The sequence below is a fragment of the Leishmania donovani genome, chromosome 36, assembly GCF_000227135.1.
Source record: "Leishmania donovani BPK282A1 complete genome, chromosome 36".
Lineage (NCBI taxonomy): Eukaryota > Euglenozoa > Kinetoplastea > Trypanosomatida > Trypanosomatidae > Leishmania > Leishmania donovani.
Genome location: NC_018263.1, coordinates 2,014,527 through 2,031,323, shown reverse-complemented (window position 1 = coordinate 2,031,323; position 16,797 = coordinate 2,014,527). Strand labels below are relative to the sequence as shown.

The window sequence follows — 16,797 nt, the reverse complement described above, 5'->3', positions numbered from 1 at the left end:
GGCAAAGGTCAAGCGTCGGGTGAGTGAAGGATGTCATTGCTCCTCTGTGCCGCAGTCCGAGTATGCGGCTAGGTAGCTGCTGCCCGCACGCGTAAGCCAGCACGCGAACGCACGCAGATGCGCATGTATGTGTGCTGTGACTCCGTTAGCGTGGATGCAAAGCAAACGCGGACGCTGTTGCGTGTGGTCGAGTGCGTTCTGAACTCACGACGCGTCTCACCTGCTTGTCGACATATTACTCTGTCTTGGGAACGTGGGGCCTCATGGCGCGCGGCGGCGACGTCCTTGACCCCAGTCAGCCACGATGTCGTCCGTTTGGCTCTTTGCTGTGGCTTTGGTGGGAGTCGATGTGAATCCTTGGCCACGTGCGCAGTTTGTGTGGCCCGCTGGGCCCGCTTTTTCCTTTCGGCCCACATTTTATCTTCCCCGAAGGTTATCAAGTTCCCCTTCCTCAAAAAAAAAAAACTTGCCGCGCTCAACGCTTTCGGTTTGCAGTAACGCGCGAGCGGGTCGGGCCTTTGACGGAGTTGGGCCCCGAATGGCAAGGTGGAAGACGTCAATCTGCCCATCGCTTGTGTGCCTCGTCAACCATCTCCAGCGTCTCTCCCGTAAACGTCTCCACACACCCCCTGTGCCGATCTCCTGTCTTTATGATTTTGATTTTCTCTCGTCTTTCTAATACTCCCTCTCATGACTTCATCCCACATGTGCTGTGATGCCCTTCCTCATCGTTTGCGTGGCTGGTGTGCTTTGGACGGAGCGCCGCGCTTCGTGTGATCGACCTCACTTGATACGAGGCGGCCTCCCATGTCGGCGCTGGTGTCGCTTGTCCAACGGGCGGCTGCCATCACGAGGCCGTATAATTCGCAGGACGCGCTCCTACTGATTAGGGCACTAAGCTCGCTGCGGCTCAGCCGACCGGAGGTGAGGCTTATATGCGAGAAGGCCAGCTTCTCGCTGGCCTCTTCGCCAGCGGAGGTGCCCGCAGCGGTTTTAGTAGACGCTGTGAATCGGCTCTGCACGCTCCAGTCTGCGCACCTTCCCGTCGTGCAGCGCGTTCTGCTGAAACGCTTTTGTGAACTCCAGAGCACGTGCAGCGCACAAAGGCCCTGCTACCCGACACCGACGTCGTCGCTCGCCGTAGATCCGCGCACTGCTCAAAAGGCGGCGCTTGTGCTTGCCAAGTTGGGCCGTACTGCGGGGCAGGCGGAGGCTACCGAGCACGTGCTTCGGCTTCTCCATACGCTGCTGGAGCACAGACCTGACGATGCCGGTCTGCACATCGCGTACGTCGCTCTTTACGTCAACTCTTCGAGATACACGACCCAGCTGCGATGGTGGGCGACGACGGCACCGCTCAAGCGATCCGTACAGACCCTCCAACGCAGTGTTAATTTTTTGCTCAAGAACCAGCAGACGCTCAAACGCGCGTCGGGCAATGTTGCATGGCAGCTGCTGCACCTGCTGCTTGTGATACCTCCCTCGACGCAGTCGGCAGTGGCATCACAGGGGAGCAGTGCACCTCTTCTGCACGGCCAACAACGCGAAGGCTTTGAAAGCTACTTTGCTTCCGGCGCGCTGGCGCAAAAGGTGAGTGCCGGGGCATACGTGCAGTTCGTGCACTCCTTCGGCACAGACGTGTGCCAGCTAGACCTGCAGCGAACAGTCGCCCTGCTGACGCCACTTGCAAAACCAAAAAAGGAGGCTGCTTTTGCAGCGTCGCAGACGCAAAAGCGGTTGAACGTGTACGACGCAACAAAGCTGGCGAGCGCATTGGCGGCCATGTTCTCAGTGCTGGCAACCCACCCGTCGCGTTCGGCCTCCTTTGCCGCTCTGGGAGGCCCTCGTGAGCAGCATCCTGGCGCCCAAGCTTCTCAGGCAAGCCGCCAAGCCTCTGTGGGTGCACATGAAGCGTGGCGCCGGGCCGTGCAGCTTTGCTTCACGATACTGTGCGACTTGGTGGAATGCGAGCAGGCGCGCCTCCGCAGCACCCACGCCAACGATGACGCCCTGATGGACACGGTGGTTTCCCCGGATCGATTCCTCGTTGCAGCGCTGCTCGACAGCTACTCACGGGGCTGCGCCGTCTTGCTGGAGTCTGCCGAGGCACCGAGAGGCATGCGCAGCACCGCCTCGCCGTGGTTCATGCTTTCAGCCTCCATTTCTGCGCTTCTCGAATTCGTGCCGCAGCTGTCCGAGACGTCACCGACCATGATATCGTGGATGCTGCGATCTCTTGCTTCACTGAGGCGACGAAGCAGCTGCGCCGACGGCGATCAGCTCGAGCTCAGCGCTGCCTTTCTTCTTCGCCAGTATCTCTGCGTTCCGCCGAAGAAGCGGTGCTTGCGCTCCGACGTAGAGACGCTGTACGCTTACGCGCGTCTTATCGGGTTGAATGGCGACCCTCACGTCAGCAGAAGCTACACCACCACCACCGCAACCGTGACGACGCCGGGGAAGCCGCCATCTGGCCGGCTTCCACCGCTTTCTGCCCTTGATCGTATCGTTTGCGAAATCGCGTCACGCCTGCGTGCGAGCCCGTTTGCCGCCGATGACGAGCCGCAGATGGAGGATGCGGACATGCTCCTGGCGACACTCCTTCATCTTTACAAGAAGACGGTCTCCGACTCAGCGGCAATGACGGACGCCTCTAAGGGGACGATGGAACTCCTGCCGCTTCTCGATGAGTTGCAGAGCACCCTCGCCGCATACTATTGTAACAGAATTGCGGGCACACCAAGTGTGCAGATGAAAGGTGATGTGGCGGTGCGCGCCGCGCGTCTGCATGTTGTGGCGGGCCTTCTGCATAGTTCACAGTTTTCTTCGTATCGCTCTGGCGCTGCGTTGGCGAGGGCGGCAGAGCGGACCACCGAGCAAGTGACGATAACCGGGGCGCCTGTGGCGTCGTCGTCGATGCTGCGTGTTCTCGCAGTACTGGCCCGCGGCCAACACACTGGGGTGGCGGCCTCATTGCCCCCCACGCCCTTCGACGTCGCCCTTCTCTCCACTCTGTGCCATCGGTATCAGCAATACATGAACGAGATTGTGCGGACGGGCGGGCGGCGCGAGCACGTATCCGAGGTGGTGCGCGTCTTGTGGCGTGCACGGCAACTCGGTGTGCAACTCGTCTTCGCGGAAGCGGCAAGCCAGGGCGTCCTGCTTGAGGCCAGCGGTGTTCTTGAGGGCGGTAATGCTAGTCAGCCGCAGCTCTGATTCCCTGCTAGCCTGTGCTACCTTGAGCACCTCACCTGCTGTGCCGCAGCCGATCTGTTGCAGCTGATCGCGGAGTCGCAGCTGAGAAGTTCAGCACTGATGCAACTTCAGCCTCACATCGTCCGCCACCTGCGCATGACACTTTTCGAGCAGTTGACGGTTATTGCGGATGTGGAGTGCGTCACCCGACTCCTGCAGTCGAACGCGACGGCAGCGGTCTCGCAGGTGATCTTGCCGGAAAAGGAAGATTTGCATCGTGTGGTGCGCTGTGTAGATGCGTGTGTGTCCACTCTACTAGACTCCGCGCTGAAGGGGACAAGCGAGGACGCTGCCAAGACATCCCGACACGGCGACTTTCGAGAGCAGGCGGGTAGATTTCTTCATGCTCTCGTCCAGTCGCAGTTGTTTATCCGCATTCCCGAGATCTTCTCGAGTGCGGAGGGTGGCGTGCTGCGGCGGCGGATGCTGGAACTCGTGCCGTACATGGAGAGCAGTGCGCGCGAAGCAGACGCGATCGCGGTGCTCAAGATGAAACTCTTTTGCGGCGCCGTTCTGTGAAGTAGAAGCCACGGCGAACCTCGAAAGCAGGCGTATTTGTGTGTGTCTTGGACGCGTGCTTTCCTCCACCGGCGACGAGACGCGCTCTTCTTTCGACAAAGATCGAATGGAACGACTTGGGTAGCGTGCTGGCACGTGCTAGCTCCTTGTCTTGGAGAGGTGGATACGCGACGGCCGGGTAGCGGCGGTTTAGACCGCCAAGAATGTCGCCAGTGGTGTGCGCCCGATGCGTGCATCTTTTACGTGAATCTCTGATAAATCGAGAGAACTCTTCTGTCGCCGCGCAGGCGCGGATAGGGTACACATCCACAAGTGGTAGACGCCATACCAGCATGATGCACATCACATCGACGGAACCTGCAGGGTACTCTCTCATGGTCGTGGGCCGCGAGTGCAAGCCCTGCGGACCCTTTTCTCAACCCTGTTTCTCAGCACCCTCAATCGTGGTCTCTCCGGTGCCCATGCCCTTTACGACAATCTCGAGGCTTAATCCCTTTTTTTTCCGGCTCTCTCCACCGCCTGCTACCCCCCCCCCCACTCTCCGCGCATGCTCCGGCGTGTGGCGCGCTGCTCACCCTTGATGCGTGTGCCACGCCTCTGCTCTGAAATAGGATGAAACGCACCCGCAGGTGTGCACTTTTGCCTCTCTCTGCGTGTGTGGTGTGCACGCGCATCGACACATAGGAAAGCGTCACCCGCACAGATGGACGACGTGAAGAAAGACGATGATTGCTCAACTCTCCGTGCGCTGGTGTCATCGACCAGCGAGCTACACCCAGGTGGTGGTGCGAACAGAGATGACGACGACATGTCAGAGCTAGTACCGCTTCTTCAGCGCAGCCGCTCACAGCGATTTCCTCCGCCGTCTTTTGCGCTCGCTCCCGCGGTGCCGCTGCCTCTGTGGCAGCGTGTAGCCCTCTCCTCTCTGCAGTCGCGTGAGGCGTCGCTCCTGTCGCAGCGCAAGTTCAGGCACATTCGCCAATCCCTCGTCCGAGACCTCGGCCGTTACCACGTGGAGCTTCAAGAGCGCGCGGAGAAGCAGCGCCAGCAGCAGCGTGAGGCGCGAGTACGCGCTGGCGAGCGCGTTGCGGCCGGGGTGCGCAGGTACTGGTCCAGGCGTGGCGACGCGTACCAGCAGCTGGCAAAGGTGGAGTTCGATGTTATGAAGCACCAGCACGACCGCCGCAAGCAGGAGGACCTACTGCGCGAAACGGAGGAGCTGACGCGCAAGCTCCTCGAGAGCATTTTCAGCGCCGCCCGCAAACAGCCAGCCTCCGCATCTGCAACCGCCGTGGAAGGTGGGGTCGTCGACTGCAGTGCTAATGGAATGCACCACCGCACCCCCGAAGCGCCTCTTCGGGAGACTACGCCGCCCTTGTTCCCGGTGACCGCGCCGTCACACGCGTCCTTCTGGGACAAGGTCGGCGACGACGACGCCGCCCCGATCGAGGCGGCGCTTTCGCTGCTGGACACGGAGGGCGGACAGCGACCGCTGCGGCATTATCAGCGCTCCGCCCTACGATGGATGGTTCACTTGTACGAAAACAACCTCAACGGCATCCTCGCTGACGAGATGGGGCTGGGCAAGACAGTGCAGACCATTGCACTCCTCTGCTACTTCGCCGAATACCACAATGACTGGGGGCCACACCTGATTGTGGTGCCGACGACTGTCGTGCTGAACTGGAAGGCGGAGCTGGAGCGGTGGTCACCGGGGCTCAAGGTGCTCACGTACATCGGGTCCACCAAGGAGCGCCACCTGCTGCGCAAAGGGTGGACAAGCGAGGACGCCTTTCATGTGTGTGTGACTTCGTACAACTTGGTCGTGCAGGACCGTAAGGCGTTTCGCCGCCGTCCGTGGGGGTTTCTCGTCCTCGACGAAGCCCATCACGTCAAGAACTTCATGAGCCTAAAGTGGCAGTCGCTCTTTGATCTGCAGGCAGAGTACCGCCTATTGCTAACCGGCACCCCGCTGCAAAACTCGATCATGGAGCTCTGGTCCCTCTTCCACTTCCTGCTCCCCTTCGCCTCGGCGTTTCGCTCCAACGCGGAGTTCAAGGAATGGTTCAGCAATCCGATGGACGAGATGATAACGGGACGGTCGACGTTGAATGAGGACATCGTGCGGCGTCTGCAGGCCCTCATTCGGCCATTCATGCTGCGGCGGCTCAAGAAAGATGTTGAGACGCAACTACCTACCAAGACGGAGAAGGTCGTACTCTGCCACCTCTCACGTCGTCAGCGTTCCCTGTACGACGACTACATGCAACTCGCCGAAACACGGCAAAAGCTGCGTGGTGGCGGCGGCGCTGGCGGCGTGCTGAGCGTGCTACTGGCGTTGCGCAAGGTGTGCGACCACCCTGACCTCTTCGAGGAGCGACCCACCACCTCTCCACTGGTTCTCAGCTACGACGCCGTCGTTGAACAGCGGGTGCCGCGTGAGGCACTACTCCTAGACAACGATGACCGAGGCCGATGGCGTTTTCCGTGCTTCCACGTGCTTGATGTAAACGACGACGGCGGTAGGGTGAACAGCACGCAAGGGCAGACAGAGGTGTCAGGCTCGGACTGGGCCGTCTGCGAGCGCGAGCGCCGATCAGATCTGTTTCTCTCTGGTACTGGAGCACCCGCGCCGTGGTGGCTCTTTCTCACCCACGTAGAGCGACCTGATGCGCCGTCGGAGGATGCAATGGCGTCGTTTGCGAAGCGCTTCAGCCCCACCTTCCTCGAAGGACCGTTAAGGCGCCGACGCGAGCCGGCACCGGATGCTTCTCAACTGTGCAACTGTAGCGCTGCCCTGAAAGCGGCCTTTTTTAGCGTCTTGGCACAGGCCAGACAACAGTGCCGCTCGCGACACCACCACACCACGGCCGCGCAGTGGCAGCGCTACCACGCTATTCAGACAGCGCGGAACACATATGTGCCACCTACGTGTCGGCTGTCGCTTCGACAAACCGTCTTAGCGCAGCGGCACCCGTCTCTCTGCCCCTCCATCGCCGTGCGCGCCGCTGCCCTCCTTCCTGTGCTCGAGCGAGTGTGCGTGTACGTCCCGGCAGTGTTGGCGGCGCACCCGCCGAGGCTGCAGTGGTCGCTTCCGATTCCTCACCCCGGCCCGTTCGAGGCTCTCAGCCGTGAAGGGTGCGCGCCTCTGATCGGAGCCGTTGCCAAGGCTCAGGATGCCGCTCAGTGTGGCCGCGCGCCGCCTCGGCGGCGATACGATGCCGCCTTTTTCCTGCAGGAGATGTGGCCCATACAGGTGCGGCGCAGCTTTCTTTTCCCCGACAAGCGTCTCCTCATCCACGACTGCGGCAAACTGCAGTTTCTCGAAACAGCGCTGAAGAAGATGCGAGACGAGGGGCACCGCATGCTCATTTTTACCCAGTTTGTGCACATGCTGAACATCCTCGAGCGTTTTCTTGCCTTGATCGGGATCGTGTACACGCGCCTGGATGGCTCCACAAAGGCGGAGCTGCGGCAGCAGTACGTCGACCGCTTCAACGCCGACCCGCGCATCACGTGCATGATTCTCTCCACGCGCTCTGGTGGCATTGGCCTCAACCTCACCGGCGCCGACACCGTCATCTTTTACGACAGCGACTGGAACCCAACCATTGATCTACAGGCACAGGACCGATGCCACCGGATCGGGCAGACTCGCCCGGTCACCATCTACCGCCTCATCAGCGAGCACACCGTCGAGGAGAGCATCCTGGAGAAGGCGCGAGAGCGAAAGAAACTGAACAACGTCGTCATTCGGGGCGGCCAATTTCACACGATTGCTGGAGTCAGCGGGCAGTATGACGACAGCGCCGCCGCCTTCGCTGCACTTTCGAACCCGGTGAACCTGCGCAGCTTCTTTCACGACCTCGATGAGGACGCCACGGTGGCATCCGCGCCCTCTGCGGTTCTCATCGATGCCAGCGACAGCGCTGGTGCGGCATCATCGCGACTGGACGTTCTTGAGGCGATGGCAGACGTCGAGGATGCGGAGGATCGCGCCGCGGGCCAAGAGCTGCAGCGCGAGATCGCTGCCCATGCGGCGGAGGAAGCGAAGGGGGGCGGCGACGATGACTCCAGCGGACTGCATCACCAGGGCGGCACCTTGTACAGCTGTTCTGAAAGAGAGAAGGAGCTTGGCCCGTCTGCTGCGTGTGTCGTCAACGAAGACGCCAAGTGGCAGACGCGGCTGCCGAACTCGTTTCTTGATGCGCTGTTGTTGCCGTCCACCCGCCTCGGGAGCGGCGCAGCCTTCCACGGAAGCGAGGGCAGTTCCGTTGACTCCGTGTCCTCCGCCCAAAGCTCGTCGGCCGCTGCGCTTCTTCTCGCGGTGCGGAAACGGCAGCGCGAGATCGCCACCAAGGCGCACGCCCCTGTGGATCAGTTTCTTGCCTTTCAGTATGCACGCTGCCACCGCGCAGACGCCGAGGAAAGGTATAACGCGTTGGTTTTGTCGTACGGGCCGCACGTGAACGAGAGCGTCGGTGACGACGCCGACCTCGAGAAGGCGCGCATGGGCCTCTTTCAGCCGCGATTCCGTGTGGAGTACCGGCTAGGCCCCTGAAGGATGGGCGAAACAACACCAGGGTCTACACATTGCTCCGGCGCTTCTGCGCAGCTCGTACAACCCGCCCGGGCAGAAAGCGGCATCCGTTTTAAGCGTCTCTCTGTTCTCTGAGTTGCAGCGTCGCTGGATCGTCTTTTTGTCTCAGTGCCGCCCCTTGTTGCTCTGCTTCACGCTCGCTGCTGCGCCATGGACACGAAGGCGACGATGCGTGGGGAGAGGTGTCTCTAAGACGCCAAAAAGAAAACTGGAAGGAAAACCAAGCATCAATACACGGCTTCGCGTCCAGGGAGGCGCCGACACGGACGCTAATGAACACATGGCAGCTAGAACAGCACCTGTGTGAATTCCCTGTACGATACCCAAGCGCCCGTATGCCGACTCACCAGCGGGCGTCTGCGCGGCAGCGTGACACCGACATTGCCACCGCGCCGAAAAGGTAGTGACCACACTGTGTCTCCATCTGTTGCTCTGCCTCACTCGACGTGTTAATGCTCCTGCTGCATGCGGCCCCCGCAAGAGCCTCTCTCTCTTTCCCTCCCTTTTGCTGCCTCGCTTCGAGCGTGCTGCACGCTTCCTCTCCCCTCTCTCTCATAAACATCCACACGCACACACACGCCCGGGCTCTCATGCTGGCGGACTGCCGCGCCGAGAAACATGGCTGATCTGTCGTCAGTCTCTCAATTCACGCGGGCTGCGCTTACTCGACCCACTTCACTCGTGCTCGAACATTGGCAGGGTCTTCTCTGCCTCTCCGCAGTTTTTGCTCTCTCCGCTGCTTCAGCGCTTTCCACCCACGCTGTAGTTCTTCGTATACTTTTTCGTTTACTTTTTTCTGTTTTTGGGCCCTCTCCTCGCCCCCCCCCCTGGCTGCACCCCCACTGACAGAAAGACAGGCATAAACACACACACACACACACACACACACACACACACACACACACACGGGCACACCACAAAGAAACGCTTGAAGCACGTTGACGAGGGGGCGGAATCGGCAACAAACTCGAAAACACACAAGCAAGACAAACAAGCGACCAACGTCTTGGCGTCAACGCCGCTCGTGTGCCGCTGTAGTGACGGGCTCATCGACTGCGAATACTAGCCCACAGCACAAGAAAAAGACAAAGGAAAAGGATGACGCAGTACTTCGAGGTCAAGAACCCGGCCACGGGTGCGGTAGTGGGCAAGTACATGCAGCAGCAGGCATCCGATATTGCAAAGGCTGTCGCGAACGCACGGGTGGCGCAGAAAGCGTGGGCTCAGCTCACGTACGACCAGCGAGCAGTGCACCTGAAAAGGATGAAAGCCTTCCTCGCCGCCAACGCCGAGCGCGCGACCGACGTGATCGTGTCTTGCAGCGGTAAGACTCGCCAGGATGCGCTCGCGACGGAGGTGCTCTCAGGAGTTCTGGCGTGCGACTGGTATGCCAAGAACACCAAGAGGGTGCTGGCACCGCAAAAGCTGCCGGTCGGCTCCATTTTATTCTCTAACAAGTCGAACACAATCCACTACGAGCCGGTGGGCGTTGTCGGCATCATCTCTCCGTGGAACTACCCCTTCTCCATCCCGTTCGGTGAGGTACTGATGGGGCTGATGGCCGGCAATGCGGTACTGCTGAAGGTGGCTACGAACTCCACTCCTGTCGGCTGCTTCATTGAAGAAGTGGTGCAGGCGGCGGAGTTGCCGGTGGGACTGTTTCAGCATCTCATCGTCAGCGGCGCCGAGGCCGGCCGGGCGCTGCTGGAGGCTGGTATCAACAAGCTCTTCTTTACTGGCAGCGTCGGCGTTGGCAAGAAGCTCATGGCCGAGGCAGCCAAGACGCTGACCCCGGTGTCCCTGGAGCTCGGCGGCAACGACCCGATGTTGGTACTCAAGGACGCCTCGATTGAGCGTGCCGTAAACTGTGCTTGCTGGGGTGGCTATCAGAACGCCGGCCAGAGCTGCGGCGGCGTGGAGCGCATCTACGTGGATGAGTCCATCTACCCCGAGTTCCTTGCCCAGCTGAAGGCAAAGACAGAGGCGCTGCGCCATGGCCCGGACACCGGCGCCTTTGATGTGGACATAGGTTGCCTCACAACCAAGGGTCAGTACGAAACGATTGCTGCGCAGGTGAAAGAGGCTCTGGCGCAGGGTGCCACGATTGAGGCGCAGAGCCGCCCTAGCGCGAACTGCCCCAAGGACGGTCTCTTCTACCCAGCCACGGTCCTCAGCGGCTGCACGCCATCGATGAGAATCATGAAGGAAGAGACCTTCGGCCCGATCCTCCCCGTGGTACCCTTCAAGACGGAGGAGGAGGGCATCCAGATGGCGAACGACTGCACCATGGCCCTCACGAGCAGTGTGCACTCTCGCAATATGAAACATGCCAAGGAGGTGGCGATGCGGCTGGAGAGCGGCGTAGTCACCATCAACGATCACCTCTACTCTCACGGAATGTCGGAAGCGCCGTGGGGTGGGTGGAAGGAGAGCGGAATCGGCCGTACGCACGGCTACCTGGGGTTGAAGGAGATGGTGAATGCAAAGTGCATCAACTCGGATCTGATGCCCTCCGGCTTGCTGCCCCGCAATCTCTGGTGGTACCCGTTCACTCGCGAAACAGACGCGATGCTCCGCAACGTGCTGTCCTTTGTTGCCCCCACGAGCATCTGCAAGATGCTGTCGAGCCTGTGGTACATCATCACGCACTGCAGGTATATGTTCCATCCATGGGAGATAAAGAGCACGCCGAAATGAACAGCCCCGCAGCACGCACGCACACTCTACCATGAAAGGCGTGACGGATCAGGAAAGAACGTAAACAGACACACACCGAGACCGCTCGGCAGGACGGTTGTTATGAGTCATCGGCAGCGACCCGAACACCGCACACGTGCAGGTTTGGGGTGGACTGCCTTCCTTTTTTTTTCTTGCTCTTCGATTTCATTCTCTTTCCCTGATGAACCAGGCCACATAAGCGCGCGGTATCCGGACCCACTGCCTACGCTTTCTGGGGAAGCCAAAAAAGCCTGCCGCCTGCCCTTAGGTGTGCCTGGCGGTCTCTTGGTGTACGCTGGCGGGGCTTGGCGGACGCTGTGCGGAGGAGGCTTGCTGTCATGAGCACGGCTGTGCCAGCTTGCCAGGAATCATGTCGAGGATTCAGTGCGTATTGGAGAACAAGAGGCACACCGATCAACTCCACAACGCATTTGTTCGAGGCGTACGGAGCCTCTGGGATTCCGACGCGGTGGGCTGATATGAGGGCACGGGTGCCGGAAGCATGGCATACGGCCGGGTTGCAGAGGCTCTGAAGGGCTCTCACCGGAGGCTGGCCGACTTGTTCCTCGAGCTCATTCGGCACGCGCCTGGCTCACCACCACCACCACCTCTGCTACCCCGCAGGGCGGCTCGTTCTCGGCGACCAGGAGATGTCGCCGCCGTGCGGCCAGAGGGTTGGGGCGCTGTGGTTGCGGAGGCGTGTATACACTGTTGCGGACGTGCTCGTGGTCGGATGGACAGGCTAGCAGCCAAAAAAAAAAATTATTGCTCATGCTGAAAAGTGTGCTGCTTGCTTTGCTTTCATGCGGTGCGCAAGCCGCGATATGCATATCGATGGCTCTCTCGTTGACAATGGGTGCTGCTGTCGCTCTACATCTCTCACCGAAGCGAAGGCGACGCGGGAAAGAAGACAGTGCGTGGGCTTGACTGCCGTTTTCTCAGCGAATCACAAAAGAGGCTCTGTTGAGGTATTCCTCTGGATGCAGCGGCAACAGGATGCCAAAAGGACGACTGGTGATCAGTGGATCGTGGAAAGCCACACAAGCAGAGATGGGACGCACCCTTCTTTTTTCTAGGTTTTCTGGCAGCATAGAATATCTCGGTGATAAGGGCAATCGACCAGATGCACTGGTGTGTGTGTGTGTGCTTTGGGGGGGGGGGACGGTGTGTCTTGCGCTTGCGGTGTTCTATCGGTGTTGCCATGATATAGCACGTATGCGGTGGCTCGTGCAAATCTATCCGTCGTACTGCACCTCCAGTCTGACTTCGCATCTCGTCTTTTTCTCTTCCCTCTTCCCTCTTTCTGTTTTTTTTTTGTTCTTGTTCGAATTACGTGGCATGTGCGAGCGCGTGTGCTGGGGCGCTTAGGAGTGAGCATTGCGCCGTTTCGGGAAACGTTCTTTTGTCAGCTTGCCCCCTCGTTTCATCGCCGAGTGTTTGTGTGCACGTTTTTTTTTTGTGTTTGCCTACCTCACCTGCGCCACTCGAAGCGCTCACAAGCGGCAGCCGCTGCAACAGCACAAGCCGCTGCGTGTTTTCTTACGCGTGCACGCATACACATATGTGCATATTTGTTTCTGACATCCACTTACCTGCCTGTTCCATATAGCCGGTAAGAAGATACGAGATGGCGTCGATTGAAATTCCGCCTGAGGATCGGCAGCATATCGACTACCTCGCCGATCTTTTTGCCGTCATCGTTGCCATCGAGCAGATCGAGAAGGCCAACCGCCGAGACCTGATCAATCAAGACCAGTACGACACCACAGTTCGTAGGCTTCTGGAGAAGTACAAGAATACCGTAGCGCACCTGCAGGGCGCACGCAACCCGTACTTCACGACGATCGATGACTTCTTTGACAAGTACTGCGCGCGCTTTCTGGCGGCACGGGCGACGATCCGGGACGGTCCGATGAGCAGCCCGAATGAAAACAACGCTCGCTTTCTCGCGCGTCAGTCGGTGGAGTGTAGCGACCACTTCATCACCTTGCTTGACTCTCTGCGCCTCCAGCAGACCTCCGTCGATGTTCTTAACCCACCTCTCGGCGACCTTCTGCAAGTCTTGCGAAAGCTGGGCCTGAGCAAGGAGGAGTTCTGCGTGCGCCTGCAGAATTGGCAGCGACGTCTGGACAGCATGAGCGCCGCGGACATGTTGGACGAGTCCGCGGCGCGTGACTTCGCCTACGACCTAGATCGCGGGTATGCCTGCTTTAAGGCGTTCTTGGAGAGTGATCCGACGCTGTCCACGCGAAGGTAGGAAGAGAGAGGGGGGCTTTCGTTTGCCTTGGACTTCTGCACATGCGCGGAGTGGACGATTGACGTCTTTCGCGCTCTCTCTCTCCGCTCTGCTGATGCTGTGTTGAGATACAGACGGGCCTCCAACAGTTCGGGTGCGCTGTTATCGTTGTTCTCTCTCCGTGGTGCCTCTGTATGTGGAATAGTTGCCAAGCTGAGTTTGCGCGTGATTGTCATCCTCCTATGCAGACGGCTGCTGGAGGCAGTGATAGCGATGGCAGCGGAGGCCACCATCTGGGCGCGTGTTGGTGCCCCTTTCTCTGTGATTAGCGTGCCTCTGTCTCCGCTCATTGTGGCCGATCGACTTGCAGTTCTTCTCGGTCCCACCACATCGTGGCACCTTCTTAGTCCTGTTGTCTCCTATGCCTCTCGATACCCTCTATCTTTTCGAATTTTTTTTCTATGACAGGCAAGACGTATATCCATCCGCACACGGACGCAAAAAGAGATACACACGCGCAGAAGCATGATGGGGGCTCGGGAGTGAGCATGCATGCCTGCATGCACATGGGGAAAGCGAAACCGTTTCCTGCGGTGTGAGACCTGGCGCGGACGGAAGTATCTCCCTGCGCCTTGACTGCCAGCTGTGTCTCTCTCGAAACGAGGGACACCGTTTTCGTTCCCTGCCCCTTATTTTCTGCTGTTTTTCGAAGTCGTACTTCTGCAGCGTGCGCGCGTCACCTCGGTTCTCGCCTGAAGAGTACGGAACACTGTTGCGGATTCGTTACACCATCCCCTTCTTCCATTTTGGCGCACACTAATGTGTGCTTCCAGAGTGTTTTCCTGCTCCGTCCCTCACTCGCTGTGCGCCTCTCCGCACCTTAATCGTCAATGCTCTGATCTCTTTCTCTCCCTCTCCTCTACCTCTCGTCTCTCGCCGGAGCTGGCTTACCGGCACACTCACTCACTCTTATTCTGGTGATGCAAGCCACCCCCCGGCCACATTCGAGCAAGCGCACTGACGGAGACATCAACACCCAAGTGCCCATAGAGCTCAAAAGGGGCAGCGCGCACGACGGAGGATTTGCGGCAACTCGTGAGGCACTCGGTGCGCATTTTGCATTTTTTTTTCGGTTTCGCATAGCCCATCCTTGGTTCTGCTGCTTCGAGCAGATCAGCTTCTTCACGCACACAGCCGCCTCAGACGGCTTTCGCGTCGCTTTCCCATGTCTCGCTACGTTCCTCCTCACCGACGTGAAGCAGTGGCCTCGTCCTCCGACGACCTGACCTCTACCGGCTCGGTGGCGTTTCAGCAAGAGGCATGGCGCGCGCTAAGCCGCAGCATCACCGGCGTGGTGAACAGGGTGAACAAAGACAACCTGCAACAGTCAGCCGTGGAACTCTTCCGTGAAAACCTCATCCGCGGCCGTGGCTTGTTTGCCCGTAGTATGATGCGCACGCAGCAGGTGGATCCGGATCTTACGCCGGTGCTGGCCGCTTTGACCAGCCGCATCAACAAAGATCTTCCGACGGTGGTTGAGCTGCTCTGCAGGCGCCTTGTGGTGCAGTGGAATCGTGCCTACCTGCGCAAAGACTGGCGCTACGTCGAGAACGCAAGTCGCTACCTGGGGTGGCTCTTCCTGCTAAACGTTGTCGAGGTGGACATCATCTATCAGCTTTTACTGAAGCACCTAACGTCGGAGAAGCGGAGCGACGAGGACATTGATCAAGCGGCGAAGCTGTTCAGGGAGACGTTTAAGGTGATGTCGCTTAACGAGCGACGGTCCTTCCACGAGCAAATCCTAACACCCTTTCGAGATTTGTTGGCCATGGATGACGAGGAGCTGCGGCTGTCCACCCGCTCCCAGGCGGTGCTCGAGTCGTGCCTGAAGGAGGTGCAGGAGTGGGAGCGGCGCAAGGAAAGGGAGGAGGCGATTCCGGACTACCTCGTTCTCTTTGACCTGGAGATGCAGCAGAAGCATGAGATGGACCTGGACGAGAAGTACCCGACGGAGGATACGCTGGACCGGTACGCGTTCGATGCCGAGTACGACACTCACGAGGAGCAGTACGAAGCGGTGCGCAAGGCTATTCTCGGCGAAGACTGGGAGGTGGAGCTGCTGCAGCAGGTCGCAGACGCCGAGGGGGATGAGGATGAGAAGGGAGGCGGTGAGGACGGCGAGGAGGCCGCCGATGGCCCATCTGCTGGGGCAGGTGCGGCTGCATCCGAGGCCGCTTCGTTGCCCACGAGTGCGGAGCTGGATGCATCCAAGACCCTCATAGACGCCGAGGAGCGCAAGCTCCGGCGTGAGGTGTACCTGGCGATGCGTAGCAGCATCCGCGCCGATGAGGCGGTACACAAGATTCTGAGACAGATGCAGCCGCAGACGGAGCGGACCATCTGCTTCATGGTGATTGAGGGCTGCTGCGAAGAGCGAGCCTACCGCAAAATGTACAGTATGGCAGCGGAGCGACTGTGCAAGAGCAACGCCCGTTTTCAGGCCTTCTTTGTGGAGGCGTTCCACGCGCGCTACGAGAGCGCGAGCGAGCTAACGTTGAAGCAGATCGAGTACACATGCAAGGTGTACAGCCATCTGCTCCGCACCAACTCGGTGTACTGGAGCCGCTGCCTGAGCTGTCTCGATATAGTCGAGAACAGTGAATCGCAGCGTCTCATAATCCAGTATCTCTTCAAAGGAGTGGCGGAGGAGATTGGCATGCCGGGTATCATGGAGCGGTTTCAGAAGGACGAGGAGTTGCGCTGGCACACCCAACGATTGTTCCCGCTCAATCAAGGAGTCGAGGCGCTGAAGAGTGCGGTGAACTTGTACGTGGCGATGGGGCTGCCCGAAATGACGGCGCCTCTACGAGCTGCGCTTGAAGAGGAGCGGGCGGCTCAGAAGCGTGCGCGCGTGGACTACTAAGGTAGCACCCCCTTTTTTTTGTGCGCTCTTACTGTTGTCTTCTGTGTGCTACTTTTCAGTTTCTCCAACGTGCACGACCGCTTAAACTACAACGCAGGCACGTAAGGCTGATGCGAAGTACGGTTTTGACAGGAAGTATGACGTGCCAGATGTGTATCTCCTCTTTTTCGGGAGGGCGGAAGTGGGAGAGGGCACGGGCATGTTCGCTTTTTTGTTGTTCTTGCTGTTGCAGGTGCGGGTCTCTCGCTGCTTCCTTGACCCTTTTGGGTCCCCTTGTTGGAAGCACTGTGTCCCTCCATGTGCATGTGTGTGCGCGTCGGCAGCTCACTTCATTCACGACCCACCACACGCGCAACAAGGCAAACGGCTGCAGCTGTTTCTATTGGTGCTCATTGGCCCTTGAGGAACTGTGCAGAATGCCATATTGCATACGTCTCATCTTTTCGTCCTCTATGTGCCTCTTTCTCTCCTTCGTCTCCTTAATGCCGAGTGGGGCGATTTCTTCAACCGCCGATCCGCCACGGACAGGATATCCGCGCCGCGACTCTA

The 16,797-nt window shown here is 59.3% G+C and overlaps 4 protein-coding genes across 4 annotated transcripts; all 4 read left to right on the top strand.

The window, feature by feature from the left end:
- Nucleotides 1-4,474: 4,474 nt before the first annotated feature.
- On the top strand, nucleotides 4,475-8,332 carry LDBPK_365420 (helicase, putative; the record flags this gene model as incomplete). Its single annotated transcript, XM_003865608.1, has 1 exon — nucleotides 4,475-8,332. The coding sequence occupies one exon, from the start codon at nucleotides 4,475-4,477 to the stop codon at nucleotides 8,330-8,332; it is 3,858 nt and encodes a 1,285-aa protein (XP_003865656.1).
- Nucleotides 8,333-9,469: 1,137 nt separating this feature from the next.
- On the top strand, nucleotides 9,470-11,068 carry LDBPK_365410 (aldehyde dehydrogenase, putative; the record flags this gene model as incomplete). Its single annotated transcript, XM_003865607.1, has 1 exon — nucleotides 9,470-11,068. The coding sequence occupies one exon, from the start codon at nucleotides 9,470-9,472 to the stop codon at nucleotides 11,066-11,068; it is 1,599 nt and encodes a 532-aa protein (XP_003865655.1).
- A 1,648-nt stretch (nucleotides 11,069-12,716) lies between these two features.
- On the top strand, nucleotides 12,717-13,346 carry LDBPK_365400 (vacuolar protein sorting-associated protein-like protein; the record flags this gene model as incomplete). The annotated part of the gene is made up of 1 exon (XM_003865606.1): nucleotides 12,717-13,346. One exon carries the CDS (start codon nucleotides 12,717-12,719, stop codon nucleotides 13,344-13,346), a length of 630 nt encoding a protein of 209 aa, XP_003865654.1.
- A 1,204-nt stretch (nucleotides 13,347-14,550) lies between these two features.
- On the top strand, nucleotides 14,551-16,248 carry LDBPK_365390 (hypothetical protein, conserved; the record flags this gene model as incomplete). Its single annotated transcript, XM_003865605.1, has 1 exon — nucleotides 14,551-16,248. The coding sequence occupies one exon, from the start codon at nucleotides 14,551-14,553 to the stop codon at nucleotides 16,246-16,248; it is 1,698 nt and encodes a 565-aa protein (XP_003865653.1).
- Nucleotides 16,249-16,797: the final 549 nt, after the last annotated feature.